Source organism: Cinclus cinclus, chromosome 25, assembly GCF_963662255.1.
Source record: "Cinclus cinclus chromosome 25, bCinCin1.1, whole genome shotgun sequence".
NCBI lineage: Eukaryota > Metazoa > Chordata > Aves > Passeriformes > Cinclidae > Cinclus > Cinclus cinclus.
In genome coordinates, this window is record NC_085070.1 from 5,903,840 (window position 1) to 5,919,943 (window position 16,104).

Sequence of the window (16,104 nt, forward strand, 5' to 3'; positions counted from 1 at the left end):
TACTGTTTTATATCAACATGTCCTTTTGTACACATGTTCTTGAAATTATTTTGTACCGATTCACATTTGTCTGAGGACTGTGGATATTTTTATACTAGTGCAAGTGCTCTCTGTATATTTCTGCACGCATTATACTGTTTTACTCCTTTCCTGGTGGATGCTGAGATGTTTTGTATCGTCTTCTGTTGACACAACGCTGGCCTTGTAATTTTATTTTACTATGGAAATCCAACTGGTTGATGCTGGGTTTTATATCAAGGCTCTTAAGGTGGTTTTGTGCCACATTGGCACAACACAAGCTGCCTTCTGCTCTGGACAATCTGTGTGACTTCCTGCTTCCAGACAGCAGGAGGAAAGTTCATCAATGAGCAAGTTAATTAATGGGGGAAATACATCCCTTTTGGAAAAGGGACAAAGATTTTCTTTCTCCCCTGGACTTAGTTGCTCTGTTGCACGGTCTCTAGTGGAGAGGGCATGGGTTGGTGATACTGTGATCAGTTGTATTTCAATTGCAAACTTCTTGCAAGTGTTTCATTCCTCGGGTTTTACTCAGTTTTATTTCAGCAACAGGCACGCACCCGGGCTGGAGTTTCATGGAGCAAATTACAAAACTTTTCAAGGTTTGTTGTTTCCCAGCTTCGTGTCCTTCTCTACTATTCTGAGGAGCAGTTTGGTTTGGGAGGTTTGTCCCTCACTAAAGCAAAAGGTGTCACTTTTAAATGAGTTTTAACTCTGACTCCAGAGATTTTGTTACAAGATCAGTAAGTACAGGAACAGGAAGGTAACCGTGAGGAAAGCTGGGCAGAAAGAAGCCAACGGTAAGCGGTGAAATCCCTGGGAGATCAGACAAGTCTGGTTTATGGTAGTAAGAGCACACTTCAGAACAAACCTGCCCTCCATGGAAAGAAGTTCTTGCTAGGCTGAGGTGGAACTCAGTATGTTTTACTTTATGGCCTTTGCCACTGGGATGTATTTATGTGTTCGACCCCATCCAACCTGAGGCCGTTCCCTCTCCTCCTGTCCCTGTTCCCTGGGAGCGATCCCAAATCCCCCCTCACTGCCCCTCCTGTCAGGGAATTGTGCAGAGCCACAAGGTCCCCCTGAGCCACTTTTCTCCAGGCTGAGCCCCTTTCCCAGCTCCGTTCGGGAGACGGAGGCGGTGCTGAGGGTGTTCGGTGCTGAGGGTGTTCGGTACCGAGGGTGTTCCAGAGGCGGTTCCTGAGGGTGTTCGGTACCGAGGGTGTTCCAGAGGCGGTGCCGAGGGTGTTCGGTACCGAGGGTGTTCCAGAGGCGGTGCCGAGGGTGTTCCAGAGGCGGTTCCTGAGGGTGTTCGGTACCGAGGGTGTTCCAGAGGCGGTTCCTGAGGGTGTTCGGTACCGAGGGTGTTCCAGAGGCGGTGCCGAGGGTGTTCGGTACCGAGGGTGTTCCAGAGGCGGTGCCGAGGGTGTTCCAGAGGCGGTTCCTGAGGGTGTTCGGTACCGAGGGTGTTCCAGAGGCGGTTCCTGAGGGTGTTCGGTACCGAGGGTGTTCCAGAGGCGGTTCCTGAGGGTGTTCGGTACCGAGGGTGTTCCAGAGGCGGTGCCGAGGGTGTTCGGTACCGAGGGTGTTCCAGAGGCGGTGCCGAGGGTGTTCCAGAGGCGGTTCCTGAGGGTGTTCGGTACCGAGGGTGTTCCAGAGGCGGTTCCTGAGGGTGTTCGGTACCGAGGGTGTTCCAGAGGCGGTGCCGAGGGTGTTCCCGAGGCGGTTCCTGAGGTGGGCCCGGCCCTCCCTCCCTCCGCCGCTTTACGGCCGCCCCAGTGTCGCACCGCGCCGCCCGCACGGAGGTCACCGAGCCAAGCCGGCCCCGGTCCCGCCCGGCCCAGCCCGGCTCCAGCCCAGCCCCAGCATGTGGCGGGTGTTGGCGCGACGCGTGTCCCGGGGCACGGCCGGGACGCCCGGCCTGGTGCGGCCCCGCCGAGCGCTCGGGGCCGGGGTCGGGGCCGGGGCTGGTCCTGCCCGGCGCGGCCCGGCCTGGGGTGGCCCGGCCCGGGGTGGCCCCGCGCCTCGCCCGCTGCTGCTGCCGCCGGCCTGGCCCCGGCTCGTCCCGCGCCGCTGCTGCAGCCTCCCGGCGCACCAGAAGGTGAGAGACGCCCCGAAACCCTGCCCCGGCTGTCCCCCGTGCCCCCTTTCCCTTCCCCGTGCCCCTTTCTTCTCCTCGCCCGTGCCCCTTTTCCTTTCCTTCTCTCTTCCGTGCCCCCTTTTCTCTCCCGTGCCCCTCCCTGTCCCTTCGCTTTTCCCCTCCGTTTTCCGTCACCTCCCCGTTCGGCTCAGTTTGCCCCCAGGGACAGAGTTATGGGGTCATCAGGGCTGGCAAAGACCTTTAGGGTAAGGAGGTCAGCATTGCTGCTGGAGCCCCCAAACCACCTCGCCCACATGGCTCTTAGACGCCTCCGGGGATGGGCACTCCACCACCTGCGTGGGTAAACCTGTTCCAACACCTGGCTGCCCAAACTGGGAGAAAATCGGAGTTTTTTTGTGCCTTTGGCACAAAACTTGAGGGTTTAGCCTCAAACCCCTGGATAGCTGTCGGGTGCTACCTCCATAACCTCTGTCCTTTATCCCAGCACTGCTGTGGGTTCCTCGGCAGACCCAGGCTCTCTGTAACCTCTCTTGGTAGAATCGTAGAGTGCTAAAGGGTTGGGGTGGACCTTAAAGCCCTGTGCAGGGACACTTTCCACCGTCCCATATTGCTCCAAGCCCCATCCAGCCTGACCTTGAACACTTCCAGGGATGGGCCAAGCACAGCCTCTGGTTTGCCCAGGGTTCTTCACCAGCAGCTTGGGGCAGTCCTGGAGATTTGCAGCAGAGCTGTGCCCCATGTGGCAGGCTGAGCTGAGGATTTGCCTCTGTCCTGTGTGTGACTCCTGCTGCTGGATGTGTCTGGGTTGTGACACTGCCCTGTCCCTCGCAGGTGGCACTGCCAGCGCTGTCCCCCACGATGCAGATGGGCACCATCGCGCGCTGGGAGAAGAAGGAGGGGGACAAGATCAATGAAGGGGATCTCATAGCAGAGGTATCCCGGGGATGAGGCTGGGCTGGGTCTCATGGCCTGGGGGCTGTCCCTGGCTGAGGACAGATTTTGGATCACACATCCCAAGGGGTGCTGGTGGGAAGGAGAGGCTGTCAGCCTCTCAGTTTGAGGGCAGACTTCCCCAGAGCTGCTGCCTCAGGGTGGTTTTACCAGAACCGTGACCTCACAACAGACTAGGAGGCTCTGGGCTCACCATTTCACCATTTCTCTCTCAAAGGTGGAGACAGACAAAGCTACAGTTGGCTTTGAGAGCCTGGAGGAATGTTACCTGGCCAAGATCCTGGTGCCAGAAGGAACAAGGGATGTTCCTATTGGGGCTGTAATATGTATCACAGTAGAAAAGTATGTATTTCCTAACCCTGGATATGAATTTCCCCTCTTTTGGGCTTCTGGGGTGTCTTGAGTGAAAGACTGAGACCATCACCTGATGGGGTTTGGGGCTCTGTGTGTTCTTCTAGGCCTGAATTTATTGATGCCTTCAAAAATTACACACTGGATTCTGCAGCAGCTGCTGCCCCTGCAGCCTCAGTGCCTCCCCCTCCAGCTGCAGCCCCCTCCCCACCACCTCAGCCTTCTCCTCAGGCCCCTGGCAGCTCTTACCCTCCTCACATGCAGGTAAGAGAGCACAGCTCCTGCTTTAAGGCTTCTCACACTTTTTCTGCCCCGGCATTGCTACCTGTGGGGTATTTTGTCATAAAAACTGTCAGGAATGGGAATTTATTCACTGTGCCACTTCAGTTGTGTGCTCAGAGCAGGTGTTGGGGGACATACCAGAAAGCTTTTTAAATAAATTTATTTCAGCATCCCAGCTACTGTTGGAGGAGAGGCTTGTCCCTCTAAGGTTGTTGTCTTGAAAAATGTGCTAAATCTGCATTATTTGGGCAGTTCTGGTACAAAAAGACCTTGTGCTTAGTGTGAATAAGCTCTGCTCATATCTCAGAGCAGAATTCCAGTCTGGTGCTCTGGTGAACACACCAGATGTGTCTGTGGGTGAGTAATAATGAGCTGTGTTTGTGGATAGAAACTTCTTGCTTTGCTTAGGTTTTGAAGTGTATCCAAATGGATTTGAGCACTTGGTACAGGGGGATTTGTTTGACATCCCTTTGAAAAGGAATATTGAAGCCCATCCCACAGATAAAACTGATTTGTCTGAGATGTTACCCAAAGTCAGTAATACAAGAATTAAGAAATGGCTTCTTAATTTGTGTTCTGGCCACTAAAGTTGTTTTGTACCCTCTGCTTGTCCCCTCTGCCCAGTTTTGTGTGTGTGTCGCAGTGACAAAGTGATTTGCTCCAGCCTTCCTTAGCCTTGCAGGGTGATGGCAGTGATGATTATTTTCATTTATCCATTTCTTGCCCTCTGCTCTTGCTTGCTCTCCTTGCTCAGGCCTTGCTAAAAGAAGCCAAAGCAGCCCAGTGGGGACAGCTCTGCTTGGCTGTCATGGAGCCAGACCTAGGAGTGCATTAAAGCTGCTTCTTTAGGTTGGCATCATTTCTCAGGAGTTCAGACTGTGTTCCTGAGCCTTGTGCATGAGCAGGGTCTGATTGTGTTGTGTTCTGTGCCTTCCCAGATCACTCTCCCTGCTCTCTCACCCACCATGACCATGGGCACAGTGCAGAGGTGGGAGAAGAAGGTTGGGGAGAAGCTGAACGAGGGAGACTTACTGGCTGAAATTGAGACAGATAAAGCCACAATAGGTGAGTCCACAGCCAAGGGGGCTGAGGTGCCCTTGGAAGGGTCCCAAGGAGCCTCTGCCAGCTCCTCTGGCTGCTCAGGGGGTGATGCTGTGGCACAGGTTTTGTTAATATCTCGTTCCACTGGAAAGCCAAACTTTGGAGCTCCTAAAAATACTTTTATTTCCTCATCAATCCTAAGCAAGTGCATGGAGAGGTTCCCTGCTGGAAAGGATTCTCCTGTTTCAGCTGCCAGTCTCCAGCAGCAGCACTTAGAGCAGCTCTTCAGCTCCTCAGTGTTGTTTCTCTCCCCTGCAGGCTTTGAAGTGCAGGAGGAAGGCTACCTTGCCAAGATCTTGGTGCCTGAAGGAACAAGAGATGTGCCCTTAGGAACCCCTCTGTGCATCATTGTGGAGAAGGAGGCTGATATCCCAGCCTTTGCTGACTACCAGGCTGCTGCAGTCACTGACATGAAGGCTCCAGTTCCTCCTCCTCCTCCTCCTCCACCGGTAAGGGGCAGCCATGGGCACCTCTGACAAGCCTGATCTGAGCTGTTGTTGACAGTGTGAAGCCCTGGCTTCAGCAGGAGTGTTCTGATTTGTGAGTGCAAGGCTGATCCATGCGTTGAGAAGTGATCACTAATTTGCCCTCCCAGACCTACAGCAGGTTTCATTCATTCTCATCTTTCCCCAGTTTGTTGCTTGTGCCACTTTTGATTCCTCATCCTTGGAAATGGGGAGCATAACGTCTTTATTGTATTTGGTGTTTAGCTCAGCTGACCTCCTTCCCAGTGAGTTTCTGATTTAATTTCTGGGAGCCTTTGTGCAAATGAGTGATTATCTCTTGATTGATAAATAGATGGGCCAGTTCTCTTGCCGTGGTTCCACTGATGGCTTTCGTTCTTTCTTTAGGTGATGGCAACTCCTGCAGCTGCTCCTCCTCCTCCTCCCCAGCCTTCTGCTGCTCCTGCTCCAGCAGCCCCCACAGCAGGGCCACCCCACAAAGGAGGAAGGGTCGTGGTCAGTCCCCTGGCAAAGAAATTGGCAGCAGAGAAAGGAATTGACCTTACCCAAGTGAAAGGTACCTTTCCTTTCCACTTCTTTGCTCTCACTGTCAGTTTTCTGCCCCTGTAGATCCATATTTTGCTGTTGTTCCTGACTGTGCAGCTGTGAACCAGGAGTAGGATTCAGTGATTTCTCTCTATTGAATAAAACTGGTACCTTTAGAAACAAAGTCATGTTGGAAATAATCAAAATCCTCTCCCACTGTCCTTTGCCCCTTTCAGGTACTGGACCAGATGGCAGAATCACCAAAAAAGATGTGGAGTCATTTGTGCCATCAAAGGCTGCTCCAGTGAGTAGGCTGGAAATCTGTGGGAGTGGACGTTACAGGAATGGAAATGCTCTGTGGAAGGGCAGTTCCTGCATGGAACTGGCATTGCTGGATTGTGTGACTGTAAGGTTGTGAAATGTAACCTGCCAGAAACACTGAAGCCTTCTCCCTTTGTTTGTCCCTTTGATATTCCACTGAGGAAAAAAATAATACTGTGCTGCCAAGCCTTCCTTTGGTTGCTAAATCCTCACAGGCTGAGATAACCCAATCCCAGCTGGTCCAGCATTGCTGAAGAGAGGGGGTCAGAAGGAAAGCCAGACCTAGCAAACCCCAGCCTGTCCCTGCTGCCCCAAAAGTGTTCTGATGCTGTGGTTTGTGTTGTCCCTGAGCTGATGGAGGTGCCAGAGCAGGACTGGCTGGGCTGGGAGCTTCACAGCAGCACATCTCAGTGGTGTACTGCTCAATCACTCTATGCTGCATTTAATAATCAAGTTGGGGGGGTTAGAAGGAGCCTGGTGGCTGCTGGAGAGGTGGAAATGGCTGCTGCTCTTACCAAGAGGCAGCTTGGCCTCAGCACTGAGCTGCAGTTGCTCTTTGGGTGTTTCTGGGAGTGACACTGGTGTTCCCTGCAGGCTGCAGCTCCGGAGGCAGTTCCTGCAGCTGCCGCAGCACCCGAGGGGACCTTCACAGACATCCCCATCAGCAACATTCGCAGGGTAAGATTCCAGTCTTCTCCAAGTTCATCGTTTTTAGCCAGGGATTTTCCAGGCTGATGTGTGTTCCTTGCTCTGCACACGCCCAGGTCATTGCTCAGAGGCTGATGCAGTCCAAACAAACGATACCTCACTACTACCTGTCCATCGATGTCAACATGGGAAAAGTCCTGGTGCTAAGGAAGGAACTCAATCAGGTGTGTTCTGGTATCTTGGCTTGGAAAACACACTCTTCTCAGTGCCTTTCATGGGTCAGTTCTGGACTGTCTGTGACACAATGAGATTTTCCTCAGGTCTGCTGATTCCTGATTTCTCTAAGGGGCTGTTCTGAGCTCTGCTTGGTGGTGATTCATTATTTCAGGTGGAACATAAAAGGATGGAAAGCTTTTTAATAGTAAGAAAAGTAAAAAATTTAGGCAGAATAATAATTCTAAGCCAAGTTAGAGGAAAACTAAATATTAAAAAGCTACATTCTTAAATTATGAAGGAGATACTTTCGCCTTCTAAATGATCTTTGAATTTTATGCTTGCAGGTGCTGTGATTGTTTTCTGTCATTTCCTGGGAACTGCAGTGACTGCCCTCATTAACTGGGGTGGTGTGCAGGGGACAAACTGACACCTGGAATCTCTTTATTTGCAGGAGGTCCCAGCTAACATTAAGCTTTCTGTCAACGATTTCATAATTAAAGCTTCTGCTTTGGCCTGCTTGAAGGTGCCTGAGGCAAATTCTTCATGGTTGGACACAGTTATTAGGCAGTAAGTTTATGGCATGGTCAGAACTAGAAAATTCCTTTGTTCCTGGCAAAACAGAACTTCTGCTGGGATTTGAGGGAAAGGGCAGACAAGATGTGAAGGTGAGAGGCTTTGTTAAAGTGATAAAATATTTTTGAGTCTAAGCCTGGTGGGCGAAGTGAAATAATTATTGCAAATCAATGTTAACTTTGGGTTGTCTGGCCTGTTTTGAATTTTTTTTTTTTTGTTTGCTCTCTTTGTGGAGTGATTTGAGCTGCTGTGTGTGTTGCAGGAATCATGTGGTGGACGTGAGTGTGGCTGTCAGCACCCCTGCAGGGCTCATCACCCCCATTGTCTTCAACGCTCACATCAAGGGCCTGGCTGCCATCAGCAAGGACGTGGCTTCCCTGGCAGCCAAAGCCCGGGAAGGGAAGCTCCAGCCTCACGAATTCCAGGTGAGACACCCATGCTGGTGTTCAACTCTGCTGCTCTTGACTCGTTTAAAAGGAGCAAAGGCTGTTTTGTGATGTTTGAGTAGTCACAGAATATCCTGAGTGGGAAGGGACCCGTGGGGATGATTGAATCCAGCTGCTGGCCCTGCACTGACACCCCAAATCCCACCCTGCACATTCCTGGAGTGGTGTCCAAACCCTCCTGGAGCTCTGGCAGCCTCGGGGCCGTGCCCATTCCCTGGGGAGCCTGGGCAGTGCCAGCACCCTCTGGGTGAGGGAAGAACCTTTCCGTGATTTCCATCCCAGATTCCCCTGGCACATCTCCAGCTGTTCCCTGGATCCTGTCCCTGCTCTCCAAAGAGCTTCCCCTCATCAGGAGCTGCAGATCCCCCCTCTCCTCATATTCCCACATTAAACAGTTTTTGTGAGTTTGCCCATGAATGTATTTGTTTTCTTCTAGGGTGGTACTTTCACAATTTCCAATTTAGGAATGTATGGGATTAAGAATTTCTCTGCCATAATCAATCCACCTCAAGCCTGCATCCTGGCAGTGGGTTCCTCAAAAGAAATACTAGTGCCAGCTGATAATGAGAAAGGGTGAGTTTTCATCTGATCCTGAACTCAAACTCTGAAATCATGCCTGGTTTCCTAACACCTACATTAGAAAATAATTTTAAAAACCCTGAAATGTGTTGCTGACACAGTGCTTTCACTACTTGCTTAAATTTGCATTTAAGGAAAACCTAAAGGATGGATCCTGTAGATAATATCCCCTTGCTTGGAACTAAAATGTTTCTTGTTCTTTGTGTGGAGCTGTCCCTTTGCTGCAAGGAAAGCTGAGCTCCCTGCCCTAAGGGGAACACACAGAGGGGTTTTTAGTGCCTGTGGGAAGTTCCCTCCTTAGTTTTCCTCAGAGAAGGAATGAACATGACCTGCCCCTGGTGCAACTGGGAGAATCATCTTTCAGCAAGCACCAGCTGCTGTTCTGGCTCTCCAGGAGTAGCTGGCCTGCTGTGTAAGTGGCACTGCCTTGCAGAGGAGTGTGTTAACCTTTTTCTTGTTTTTCTCCCAGCTTTGACGTGGCCAGCATGATGTCTGTCACCCTGAGCTGTGACCACCGTGTTGTGGATGGAGCAGTCGGAGCACAGTGGCTTGCTGAGTTCAAGAATTTCCTTGAAAAGCCAGTAACCATGCTGCTATAATTTAACCATGCAAAGCAGAATTTTCCTGGGTCACACTGTTGTGTTTCAAGCAAGCTGTTTAGACTTTAGTGTTCAGACTTTGAGAGAGTTTCTTTTTTTAATTTAAAACATGTATTATATTATCTGGTAATGTTATTTACCAGTCTGTACAGAAAAAAAAAAAAAAGTTTGCAAAAGTGCTTTTCAGAGCAATATTACAGCTACACTGTATTTTTATACAGTTAGTTAACTTGCAAACTCTTCCAAAACAGAGTTAAGCATCCCAGATTAAAAAAAAAAAAAAAAAAAAAAACCCAACAAAATTATCCTGGCATTGTGCCAGCTGCTTCTAAACTCGGGTGCCCAGGGGGTGCATCCCAACATCACGACCTCAGTGTTGTCAGAGATTGGAATTTCAAACATCTCTTCACGGGAGCGCAGATGAGATGGCCACAGAAAGGTACAGGAGGAGGAGAACTCCCACATTTGCCTGTTTGGGGTGGGGGAGATGGCACAGCACTGAGGGACTGAAGTGCCTGGGCATGGTGTCTCAAAGGCCAAGTGCTGCTGTTCCAAAGCCCTTTGGGAATTTGGCACTGGCCGGGGCCTTCTCAGCTCCGTGATCCCTTTTGAGCACTTTAAGGTGACAGAGCACTGCTGTCTGGGGGGTCACAGGGAATGTGCTGTCTCCTCATGGACTCTGACATCTGCCTTTTGTATGAAACTCTGCAGCTGCTGTTCCTCTGGCTACGTTAAGCCCAGGCTCTGATGCCATGGAAGTAACTGCTCTGCAGAATGTTCACTTGGAAGCCAGTGTAGACAAATCACACGTGCTGATAATCCCACCAGGGGATGTTAATCATGCAAGGACTGGGATGTTTGGGATTTTTCATTTCAGGCATTCTAACGTAGGAACTCTGACTTAAGCCACTGGAATTGCAGACCTTCCCTGGATTGTCTTTGTTGTCCAGCCTCAGTAAAGCTGCAGAGTGTGCTCTCCATGTACATATTGTATGTAAGGTGCTTCTCTAGTCTGTTGGACTCGTGTCCAGTTACTCCAGGCATTGTATCCTGCAAGGGCTGCAGTGCTGAACGTTCTGAAATTCCACTTTCCACATGGAAATGTTAATGTAAAAAAAGGACAACCGTGCAGTAATGACAGAGTGACCAGGAGAATTAAAGAAGGGGGCAGAGTTGGAAAAAAAGGAAGAAGTTTTTCAGGCTGATCCTGTTATTCTGTATATTGCATTAAGTACTGTCTCCTGTAAAATTCTACATAATTCACTAAAGATATTGAAAGAAAATACTGTGGAAATTAAATATTTTTGTGGGAACTATTTAGTGTCTGGTTGCTGTGATGCCTTGCTTAAGAAAAAAAAAAGTGCATTAAGGTTTTGGATTTTCTTGAATGACCTGACATACCCTGATTCCAGACTGGCTCTAGTGAACCCATGTTCCATTAAATGTTTGGAATTGACAACTACTAAACCATGTCCCAGTGCTTTTCTCTTCAGTTGTGTGTGGCTTTCCTGCTCTGGGTCAGTGCTCTGCAGCCTTTCAGTCTCACAGTGAAACTCACCCTATTAACCTGGAATTTATTCACAAATCTTCCCAGACATTTGCTTTCTGCTGTCTGCAGCTTCACCCGTGGGGCTGTGTGTGACAGGTTGTTCCAACATTAAAAACCTTCAGAGAGCTGCTCTAACCACGGGAATCCTGTCCTTTTATTTATTTAACAAAACCACATCACTGCTGCCGTCCCCTGAATGGTGCAGCAAAGCACGGAGGCATTGATGTACTGTCACTAAATATTCAAGTATTTGAATATTTACAGTCTTTACTCATTTTTTTTGTGAGTTTGATGGTGCTACTATTCCTCCAACCTTCCTTTTCTACTTGCATTTGAGATACTCAGCCCTCATGAGTAAACAAAGTGAATTAAAAATGCCCTAAACCCCATCCCCAACAAAGATTTTCACTCTGGGCTTGTGTTATCTGCCAAAACTTCAACAAGTTTCAGTCATTTTCCCAAGATTAGTTTCTGCAGAAGTCTCTTAAAACAGCTTTGCTAAATGCTGGCTAAGAATAGCCAAGATTATGGAAAGCAATTAATTAAAAGGTAATTAAAACAATAAATTAAATTATAAATAAGACTTATAATTGATAAAAACGATTTAAAATTATACTAAAACCGTTACTTAAAATTGAATTTAAACCATTACTTAAAATTGTATTAGTTAAGTAATTGTTTCAAACTATTAAGTGATATAGTTCCCAGCATTACCCAGCCACTGTTTCTGGGAATTTTTACGGTTGCTTTGGGATATTTTTCCCCAGAAGAAGATTTCTTTAGCGCTGCCACCAGCTGTCTCCAGCCCATGCTCTGCCACGGGGGCAAAGCGGGGCAGGAACCGGGGCTGGGCCCGGGGGTCCCGGGGCGGTTCTGCTCCTTCTGGGGGGGGGGGGGAGGGGGTTGGGGTCCTTTTGGGGTGGTTTAGGTCCCTTTGGAGCGGTTCTGCTCCGTTCGGGTCCGTTCTGTTCTGGTCCGGTCGGTTCCGTTCCGGTCGGTTCTGCTCCGTTCGGGTCGGTTCTGTTCCGTTCCGGTCGGTTCTGTTCCGTTCGGGTCCGTTCTGTTCCGTTCCGGTCGGTTCTGTTCCGTTCGGGTCCGTTCTGTTCCGTTCCGGTCGGTTCTGTTCCGTTCCGGTCCGTTCTGTTCCGTTCGGGTCGGTTCTGTTCCGTTCGGGTCCGTTCTGTTCCGTTCCGGTCGGTTCTGTTCCGTTCCGGTCCGTTCTGTTCCGTTCGGGTCGGTTCTGTTCCGTTCCGGTCGGTTCTGCTCCGTTCGGGTCCGTTCTGTTCCGTTCCGGTCGGTTCTGTTCCGTTCGGGTCGGTTCTGTTCCGTTCCGGTCCGTTCTGTTCCGTTCGGGTCGGTTCTGTTCCGTTCCGGTCGGTTCTGTTCCGTTCGGGTCGGTTCTGTTCCGTTCCGGTCCGTTCTGTTCCGTTCGGGTCCGTTCTGTTCCGTTTGTGCCGCCCGGCCCCCACGGCCCTCACGGCCCTCACGGCCCTCACGGCCATGGCGGCGCCGTTGCCCTGGAGACGGCACCGGAAGCGGCGCGCGCGCGGCCCCGCGCGTTTCCGCATCCCCCGCCCGGCCCGGCCCGGCCCGGCCCGGCCCCGCCACCACCAACAGCAACAGCAACAGCAACAACAACAACAACAGCAACAACAACAGCGACACCGCCACCAACACCGCCACCAGCGCCACTAACACCGGCACCGCCACCAGCGCCACCGGCACCGCGGCCGGCACGGGCCCGCGGCGGCGCCCGCAGCATGTCCCGCGTGCCCGTGGGGAAGGTGCTGCTGCGCAACGTCATCCGCCACACCGGAGCGCACAACAAGGTGAGGCCCGGGCCCAGGGGACCCTGCGGGACCGAGCGGGGCGGCTCGGGCTGCGGGGACATGGCCGGGGCTGCGGGGACATGGCCGGGGGTGCGGGGACATGGCCGGGGGTGCGGGGACATGGCCGGGGCTGCGGGGACATGGCCGGGGGTGCGGGGACAGGCCCGGGGGTGCGGGGACATGGCCGGGGGTGCGGGGACATGGCCGGGGGTGCGGGGACAGGCCCGGGGGTGCGGGGACATGGCCGGGGGTGCGGGGACAGGCCTGTTGTGCCACACGGTGATGGGGGAACATCCCCGGCTGCGGGACGGGCTTCGTGCCGCTCTGCTGATGCCTCAGTGTTTGGTAGAAATAAAAGGAATTTGGTAAATCGGTCGCATCCGCGTCCTCAGCGTCGCTTTCGGTTTAACCCCGTTCCGGTTTCCACGGGTTTTAGTTTCACCCCCTTTCTCTTGAGTTCTCGGAATGGGAGCATGTCTGTGTTTACCTAAAAAGTAGCAAATCTTTAATAGGCCTTATTTCATTTGTTGCACTGTGTATCTGCTTTTGATTGCGTGAAACAGTTTGAACCTTGTGTGCACAGGCAGGGTTTTAGTGCAGGATTAAGCAACTCCACTAAGTTTAGCAAACTCTTTGATGAATCATAATGGTCTAAGCACCATCAGGAAGTTCTCTTTTGGACACAGATATGCGTAAATAATCCTTTGTTTGGGGATGGTAGGAAAGGTGGCTGTGAGTTTTCTTACCAGGAGTGTTGAGCTTGGAGCTCACGTGCTGCATGACTGAATTTTACCTGATGTTAAAGTCGTTTCCCTTTCTGTGACTTCAGCTTCAGGAAGAGACAGAAATGTGGAAAATAAGGGAATGGGAGAAGCAGACAGAAGAGACTTACTGGAAAAGACAGAGCAGAATGCTGTCAGACACCTCTAGGTGAGACACACCACAGAAAATTGATTTTCTCCTTAATGACTCCTTGGAAAAAGGTGAGGCCTCTGCTTAAGCCTGACCATGTATGTGTTTGTTTAGATGTGAAATGTTGGAGGTGCAGGTGGATGAGCTGGGGCTCTGGGGGTGCCTGGGAGGCGTTTCCCCACCTGAAGGAGCTGTTCCCTCTCTGCAGCAGTCGCATGCGCAGCGATGGCTTTGACGAGGAGGGGCACAGGAGCTGGAAATCCAGGAACCCACAGCTCCTTGACCTGGTGGAAGATGATCTCCTCAGGGCCAGATCCTGGAATAAAAAGCTGTATGAATGTGAAGCCAACATGCCAGACAGGTCTGTGGGGGAATTCCACGTTCTGTGGGTGTAATTAAAACATCTTTTTGGAGTCCTGTACCAAAAATTGGCGCATTTCTGTTTGGTGTGTGCTGTGATGAAATAGAGCTTGAGCTCATTTTGAAAATGAATAACATGTACAAACCTCTGCCATGTCACAGAGTAACCAATTTGAGCTCATCTGTGGAGGTTCTAAGCCACACTAAGCAGCAAAATCCCGACCCTAAGATTAATATTTATTGCTCTGCCTAATAAGCTTGAAAAAACCTCAAGAAACACAGGTCCAGGGCTGTTTTAAAGAAATCTGAAATTGTGCTTTGCGAACATAAGGTGATTTAAATAGCACCAACCAAATAGAATCAGTCCTATTTCCTTCCTCCCTGTCTAAACTCAGATTCACTCAGTGGCTCTGCCTTTTCAGAATTGCATTTTTGTCCTCAAACACATTGTCTGTTTTTAATGGATGCTTCTGCTTTCTTACAGGTGGGGGCACAGTGGATATAAAGAGTTGTACCCTGAAGAATTTGACACAGACAGGTAAGGCAGACACTCTTACTGATGGATCCAGAATCTGCCTTCTTGGAATTGTACAAACTGAGTTTTAATTTTTGAATAGAGATCAGCCTCGAATGCAAAGCCTTACTGTTAAAAAACTCAAATCTATTAATGAGCTGTGAGTCTTAGGAGAATCTTTGGCAGTAATTAAGAATTTCATGTTTAGCTGGAGATACCAAAATCTATGAGTCTGGGAGATAAATAAATTATTGCAGTGTCCAGGAGAGTGGAAAAACAAGATTTTAATACGAAATTAATTATTTTTACCCTACACCCAGCAGAATCATGAATATTTTTCAGGCTTAGAGATTGGATATAAATGAGTTTCATTGCTCAGTGGCTTTCCGTTTACCTCCTCCTTTTCTTTTTCTAGTGATCAGCAGGAAGGAGATGAGCAAAATGCTGTCAATGGGAAGAAGAGATCTCACCCAGGAAAGCAAACAGCCCGTGAGTCCCACAAAAGGAAAAAAACCAAAAAATCCCACAAGAAGAAGCAAAAAAAACGCTCGCACAAAAAAAGGAAGAAAAAGAAAAAGGAGCAGGAGAGAACTTCCACAGATTCCTCCCAGGGGGAGAGCGAGGGCTCAGGACAGGAGACTCCAAGCACCCGGAAAGGAAAACACAAGCGCAAGAAAAAGCCCAGGAAAGTGCCTGCCAAGGAACCTACCTCTTCTTCTGGGCAGGACAGTGACTTTTCCCGTGCAAGCAGCTCCAGCACCAGCAGCTCTGAGGACACTGAATCTGAGGGGAAAAAGGACAAACGGCCCCCAAGGAAGAGGAAGAAGAGGCACAGCTCGGCGCCGGAGAGGCCGAGTGAAGTGCCAGAGAAGAGGAGCAAGAGGAAGAACTGGAAGGTGGCGGGGGATGAGAAATCTGAGGACAGCTCTGATGAGGACTGAGGGGTCTGGGTGCAGCTCAGAGCAGGAGGGGAGGACAGAGGCAGGTCTGTCACTCAGCACTGCTCCAGCACTGGTTTACACACACCCTGCCAGCCCACAGGGAGCAACCCAGCCTGGCTGCCCTCGGGCTCAGCAGGCAGCACAGCAGGACAGCACCTACATCCTGCCAGCTTCAGAGTCCTTGGCTGTGATCAGGTTGGTTTGTTTTGTAAATTATGTTTGAACAGATTGCTCTTTTGGCTCACCAAAACAATGGCCAGTAGGAGAGAGGACAGGCTGATAAATGAAGCTGGTAACAGAGGAAATGTCACTGTAAGCCCCGTGGCAGTTTTGTCTTCCCATCCTCCACCACGGGGGCATGCACAGGGTCAGCTGGACACAGAGGGAAGCTGAGGGAATATTCCCATTCCAGCTGAAGGTGCAGTGACTTCTCTAACGGTGAAAAAAGCCACCAGCTCATTTGCTTGGTTTAGACTCCTGTCCAGAGCCTGCTGTGGACTGGTCACAGTGTCTACCTTCCTTCTTTCTCTATGGGGATGCTGAAACCATTTGTGCTGACAGAGAGGCCTTGGCGGGTGTTGTGTCCTGTCTCTGCTCTGCCCAGTGTGTTACTGGAGAAACTGGTACCAGGCCGTTCTCCCTGCATCAAACAGCCAAGCCTTTTAATAAAATAAATAAATCCAGATGTGTTTGATGCTTTTGTCATTGTTCTGGAGCAAAGCCCGGGGACAGAGCACAGGCCTGGCAGTCTGGGTGGTGCCTGTGTTCCCTTGTGCCGTGTTCCTTTCTGCTTGACCACACTCACAGATGAAATCAGGACACTG

The 16,104-nt window shown here is 50.5% G+C and overlaps 2 protein-coding genes across 3 annotated transcripts; both read left to right on the plus strand.

The window, feature by feature from the left end:
- Positions 1-1,885: 1,885 nt before the first annotated feature.
- On the plus strand, positions 1,886-10,629 carry DLAT (dihydrolipoamide S-acetyltransferase). Its single transcript, XM_062508684.1, has 14 exons — positions 1,886-2,119; positions 2,951-3,052; positions 3,288-3,412; positions 3,529-3,685; positions 4,642-4,768; positions 5,063-5,253; positions 5,656-5,824; positions 6,030-6,097; positions 6,709-6,792; positions 6,879-6,986; positions 7,430-7,545; positions 7,814-7,976; positions 8,434-8,570; positions 9,046-10,629. The coding sequence occupies exons 1-14, from the start codon at positions 1,886-1,888 to the stop codon at positions 9,173-9,175; spliced, it is 1,911 nt and encodes a 636-aa protein (XP_062364668.1). The 3' UTR covers positions 9,176-10,629.
- A 1,686-nt stretch (positions 10,630-12,315) lies between these two features.
- On the plus strand, positions 12,316-15,982 carry NKAPD1 (NKAP domain containing 1). Of its 2 annotated transcripts, none has more exons than XM_062508517.1 (5): positions 12,316-12,553; positions 13,383-13,483; positions 13,674-13,826; positions 14,310-14,363; positions 14,755-15,982. In XM_062508517.1, exons 1-5 carry the CDS (start codon positions 12,485-12,487, stop codon positions 15,278-15,280), a joined length of 903 nt encoding a protein of 300 aa, XP_062364501.1. In that variant the 5' UTR covers positions 12,316-12,484; the 3' UTR covers positions 15,281-15,982. The 2 variants fall into 2 exon arrangements, with proteins under 2 accessions (XP_062364501.1, XP_062364502.1); XM_062508518.1 differs by having other exon boundaries at positions 12,535-12,553; positions 13,383-13,536.
- Positions 15,983-16,104: the final 122 nt, after the last annotated feature.

What these genes read in the sequence shown, in the direction of transcription:
- DLAT (XM_062508684.1), top strand. Translation starts at nt 1,886, where the DNA reads ATGTGGCGGGTGTTGGCGCGACGCGTGTCCCGGGGCACGGCCGGGACG. An exon ending in GCCTCCCGGCGCACCAGAAG is followed by an intron (nt 2,120 to 2,950) that starts GTGAGAGACGCC and finishes TGTCCCTCGCAG; the next exon opens with GTGGCACTGCCAGCGCTGTC. An exon ending in TAAGGAAGGAACTCAATCAG is followed by an intron (nt 6,987 to 7,429) that starts GTGTGTTCTGGT and finishes CTTTATTTGCAG; the next exon opens with GAGGTCCCAGCTAACATTAA.
- NKAPD1 (XM_062508517.1), top strand. Translation starts at nt 12,485, where the DNA reads ATGTCCCGCGTGCCCGTGGGGAAGGTGCTGCTGCGCAACGTCATCCGC. An exon ending in ATGCTGTCAGACACCTCTAG is followed by an intron (nt 13,484 to 13,673) that starts GTGAGACACACC and finishes CCCTCTCTGCAG; the next exon opens with CAGTCGCATGCGCAGCGATG. An exon ending in GAAGCCAACATGCCAGACAG is followed by an intron (nt 13,827 to 14,309) that starts GTCTGTGGGGGA and finishes GCTTTCTTACAG; the next exon opens with GTGGGGGCACAGTGGATATA.